Raw genomic sequence first — 4,634 nt, forward strand, 5'->3', positions numbered from 1 at the left:
AGTCCTCTTCACACACTGAGGTTAATTATGGAGTTCCACAGGGTTCAGTGCTAGGACCAATTCTGTTTACATTATACATGCTTCCCTTAGGCAGCATCATTAGAAGACATAGCATACATTTACACTGCTATGCAGATGACACCCAGCTCTATCTGTCCACCAATGATTTAACATGGGCGCTTCTATTTTAACTGGTGCATCCTTTCTGGTCTTTACAGTAGTAGTTCAGTGGGTGCAGAAATACTGATCATTTACACACAATTTATGAAGTTCAGCCTCACAAATCTGATCATTTTCTCTTTCACAAACCTGTCTATGCACACAAATGTCTAAACATCTGTCCCCACTCACAAAACCTTAGATGTGCACCAATCGCCCGACACGCACAGATCACGTCACATGCCCACGTGGGGGTTTCCGCCACAGCCACACAGATCCACAAATGTAAGCTGCTTTCAAGTCCCAGTGTAAAACTGGGACATCTGGTCTTTCACTATGTACCTGCGTTTTGTTTTGGGTTTTTAGTTTGTTTGTTTGTTTGTTTTTGGTTTATTGCAAATAAAATGGACATTTGTATGCATGCAGCAGCATGATAAAGAGTAAATATACTGCAGTTTACAATACACAACCATAAACAATGCAGTCAAAATAAAAGTGCCACAGGCGCCTGCCTGGCCTTGTGCTGTGAGACAATGCAGGAAGTGGAGTGTTTTTGAGGCACACCTGGACAACATCACTGACACTGTGACATCCTAAAACCTTCTGCGTATACAATAACAACAAACCCTGGTTTACAGGAAAATTCAGGGATAATGCCGCCTACAGGAGTGGGCACAGAGTCCTGTATACCCAGGCCAGAAACATACTGACAAAGGAGATCAGGGTAGCAAAGAGGCGCTACACTGAAACAGTAAAAATGGGTTTTCAGCTAACAACCATCTTTCCCCAAGAAACACTCTGTTAATTAATGACAGACATGTTGCCCTGACATCTGTAGTAAAGACATGAGTGTTGACCTATCTGCAAACATCACACGCTCCCTGGTGCAGGTCAGTGGATGATGCTGTCAGCACAGGAATGCACTTCAAGCTGGAACACCTTGACTGCCCTGGTACACGTAATAGGATCTGTAATAGGATCAGGTTGTGGACTTCAGCTCAACTCCAAACTACCCAGCTCACTGTCCCAGCCTCCATCTGTCAGTGGATCACTGGTGAGGCACATCCAGCACCTGGAAAATTAGCAGTGGCAACCCAGTGGAGGTGTCCTACACAGATGGCTGCACAGCAAAAGTCAAAGTTTGCAGATGACATTACAGTCAGGATCAGGTTCTGTCATCAGGGTTGGCTGGATTGTGTCTATTTCCCAGGTGAGAGTGCCAATGGTGCAAGTGAGGGTCTCATTCTCAGGGGTAACCCGAGGGGACACAGGACACAGAGAGTCCTGAAACATGGACGCTAACATAAAACATCCTTTACGTTTTACTTACACATTGTGAGATATTTTTAAGTCGCTACATATTTCATGTATTCGATGAAGGATGAATGGAGCGTGAGGTAAATATCAAAGATAAGAAAGTAGTGTTGAACTGAAAACAGGGATGAGTTTTCTGTGAAAGGAAGAAAATATATGTTGACAAAAGTTTCATCAGTGATGTGCTGAGGACAGTTACAGCTCACTGACTCTGTGTTTGCATGTGTGTCCTGCATCGCTGCTCCCAGACGTTATTTTTAAGAACCGAAAATGTCCACAGCAGGTTTCAGTACCGGCAGACTCGTTATGTTGTGTGCTCTGAAAAAGTTCAGTATAAAATACACTGAGTGCTTTGGTTTTCCCCCCAGACTCTTAGAATATGTAAGGAGGAAGATTTCAGTGGCAGCCATAATAAGTGTTGTTAACATGGTCTGAATGCAGGTGAGTGAAATGATTTTGGAACGTAGGATTGTAAGTTGTAAATAAAAGAAAACTGACATAGTTGTGCTTTCATTTAAGATCAGGGGTGTCAAATTTAAATGAGCCGTGGGCCAAAGCTGACACTGTTGTCTTATTGGACGGCCACTTTAGTGTTCAAGTAGTACAAAAAGAAGAAGAAGAAAGAACACAAATATTTCCTAAAGTGTTTTGTTTTGTTGTTTTTTTTATTTAAGTATTGTATAACATGAACACAGATTCTTTTTCCTCCTTCTTAACTAACTGAAGCCTTTCATTGAACTGCCAAATAAAGTCATTGGTCCTCTGTCTGCAGACATGTAGCAGCACGTCTGCTGTCATTGTGTTCGTACTTAACAGAATCAAAATGCAGACATAAGTGAACACATTAGTCACTGAACCGCAGCATGTTTGTACTCTCTGCTCATGTTGCAGTCATATTAAATCATTTTTGGTTTTTTAAATAACTTTGCACTTAACAACAAACAAAAAAGTCACTTCAAAGGACAAACTGCATTTTATTTCTTCACGTCAATATATGGGCAGCAAGTGGCCCCCGGGCCACGAGTTTGAAACCCCTGAGTGAAGAACAACTGTGTTTATTGTGAAAGGATCTCAATCTGTGCAAGTTAAAAAGAGCAGAAGTGGAACGAGAGTTTCTTTGAATGAATCTTTATTGTGTCAAACAGTGAAATGATGAACAAAACAAAGACGAGTGACAGAAAGAGAGAGAGAGTCAGCTCAGGACTGGGAACACTGGTCTCTCCTCAGTGTCTGTGAGAGAGAAGTGTGGGAGCCCTGGGTGGCCTCACAGGTCACAGAGCCCACCTTCTCCCACTGGTCTGCAGGGAGCCTCAGGGTGCTGCTCCAGCTGTAGAGGCCGTCCTCCTGCAGCACCCCTGGGCTCCTGCCCTCCTCCCAGCTGCTGCTGCTGCTGCCGTCCACCTTCCAGGACAGACTCCAGTCTGAGGGGAAGCCCTTGTTGGCCAGGCACATGAGCGTGGCCTTCCCCTGCTGCAGCTCCTCTCTGGAGGGGGGCAGCACCGTCAGGGTGGGACGAGCGTCACCTAGGAGACACCAATCAGCTTAGAGGACAGGGAGCACACGGCACAGCTGGCAGTAACGCCTTCACTGTGTGAGAGTGGATCTTCTCTTCTTTTAAGGACTTTCTGACAGATCACTCACACAGTGTTTCACTTCCCTTTAACAAAGCTCTCATGCACATCAGTGCACTCGCAGTCCTCATATGACCTGAAGCTCAACAAACTGCACTGGGGCCAAACTGTTACACAGCATCTCAGGAATTATCTTCAGCATCAACTTCTAATTATCTGCATGGTTTTAGTGTTTAATACAAAATATAAGACACTTTGAACAAATATTCAGTTATTTACATTCAACATTTTAATCATTTCATTTGGTGCATTTCTACAATCATAATTACTGTTAAACTATCACCAGCTGATCATTTCACTGATAAAGACGTTATCTGCTAAACCGAACCAGTCAGAATATTTCAACATAAGCCAGATTTAAAAAAGATAAATATTCTCAGACAGTTTCAAACTGAGGTCAAAGACAAAGTGGGACATTTTTAAAAATCACAGATGTGTCAGAAACACTAAGAAATGATCTCCAGTCACACTGTCCTGAGTCCTTTTAATTCTGCAGCAGGTTTAAAGAGTACATTTTCTTTAATCCTTTAAATTGTTCCTGTTTAAAAATGGAACAGGTGAGGACAGGTTCAGTAAAGGAGCGAAACAAAAATGTGATGTGACTGAGTTCAGCTCGCAGGAAAACTATGTTCTGTTATTACAATACAGATCATCTACTTTCACTGTGTAAAAAAACAAAGAAAATACTTAAAGAAGCTTAAGAGATGCAAAATGCAGAAAACACTCCAGATGAATCCTGTGATAACTGATAGATCCTTGAGAGTAATCAGAGTCAGTCTGAGCATGTCCACGGTGAGCTGCTTTGCATCAGCGGCACCATGCTCCAGTGCTCTGGGAGAGTTTATAGTCCTGACAGTTGAACACTGCGTGACTGACAGCTGTCCTTCATCACAACAGAAGCCACAGAAATCCTCTTCATCAAAAACATGAGTGTGCTCTGCGTCCTCATCTGGACTCTCCTCTGCTTGACTCAAGGTGAGGAAAATCATTTTTCTGTCACGTGAAAATCATTCAGAGCGTAGCTGAGTTTCACCTCACCAGCTCATGTCCAGAGTTTCTTCTCTCCTCAGGGTCTGCTGGACAAAACGTTGTGGTGACTCAGTCAGCATCCAAATCTGTGCAGCTTGGTCAGACTGTAAACATCAACTGTAAAGTCAGTACACAAGTAGCTCAGTATTCTGGTTCACAATACTACCTGGCCTGGTACCATCAGAAAACTGGAGAAGCTCCCAAAGCTCTGATCTACTTAACATCAGACAGACTTTCAGGAATCTCCTCCAGACTGAGTGGAAGTGGAGCAGGGAATGGCCTGGACTTCACTCTGAGCATCAGTGCAGTCCAGGCTGACGATGCAGGAGTTTATTACTGTCAGAGTTACCACAGCACTCCGATGTTCACACAGTGAAACACACTCGTACAAAAACCTCACAGACGGAAGTGACTGCTGCAGCTGGAAGATCATCACTGTATCAGTGTCTGCAGTGAGGACACACACACAGAAACACACACACACACACACACACACACACA

General features: G+C 43.5%; 2 gene segments (V, D, J or C); one reads left to right on the top strand and one right to left on the bottom strand.

The window, feature by feature from the left end:
• Positions 1-2,670: 2,670 nt before the first annotated feature.
• Positions 2,671-3,521, bottom strand: LOC102205132 (Ig kappa-b4 chain C region-like). The segment is given in 2 exon segments: positions 2,671-2,996; positions 3,497-3,521. Coding segments are annotated over 2 exon segments (351 nt in total).
• Positions 3,522-3,652: 131 nt separating this feature from the next.
• On the top strand, positions 3,653-4,606 carry LOC102203322 (Ig kappa chain V-IV region Len-like). The segment is given in 2 exon segments: positions 3,653-3,661; positions 4,120-4,606. Coding segments are annotated over 2 exon segments (399 nt in total).
• Positions 4,607-4,634: the final 28 nt, after the last annotated feature.

Source organism: Pundamilia nyererei, unplaced genomic scaffold, assembly GCF_000239375.1.
Source record: "Pundamilia nyererei isolate P.nyererei 1_Seehausen unplaced genomic scaffold, PunNye1.0 scaffold00326, whole genome shotgun sequence".
Taxonomy (NCBI): Eukaryota; Metazoa; Chordata; class Actinopteri; order Cichliformes; family Cichlidae; genus Pundamilia; species Pundamilia nyererei.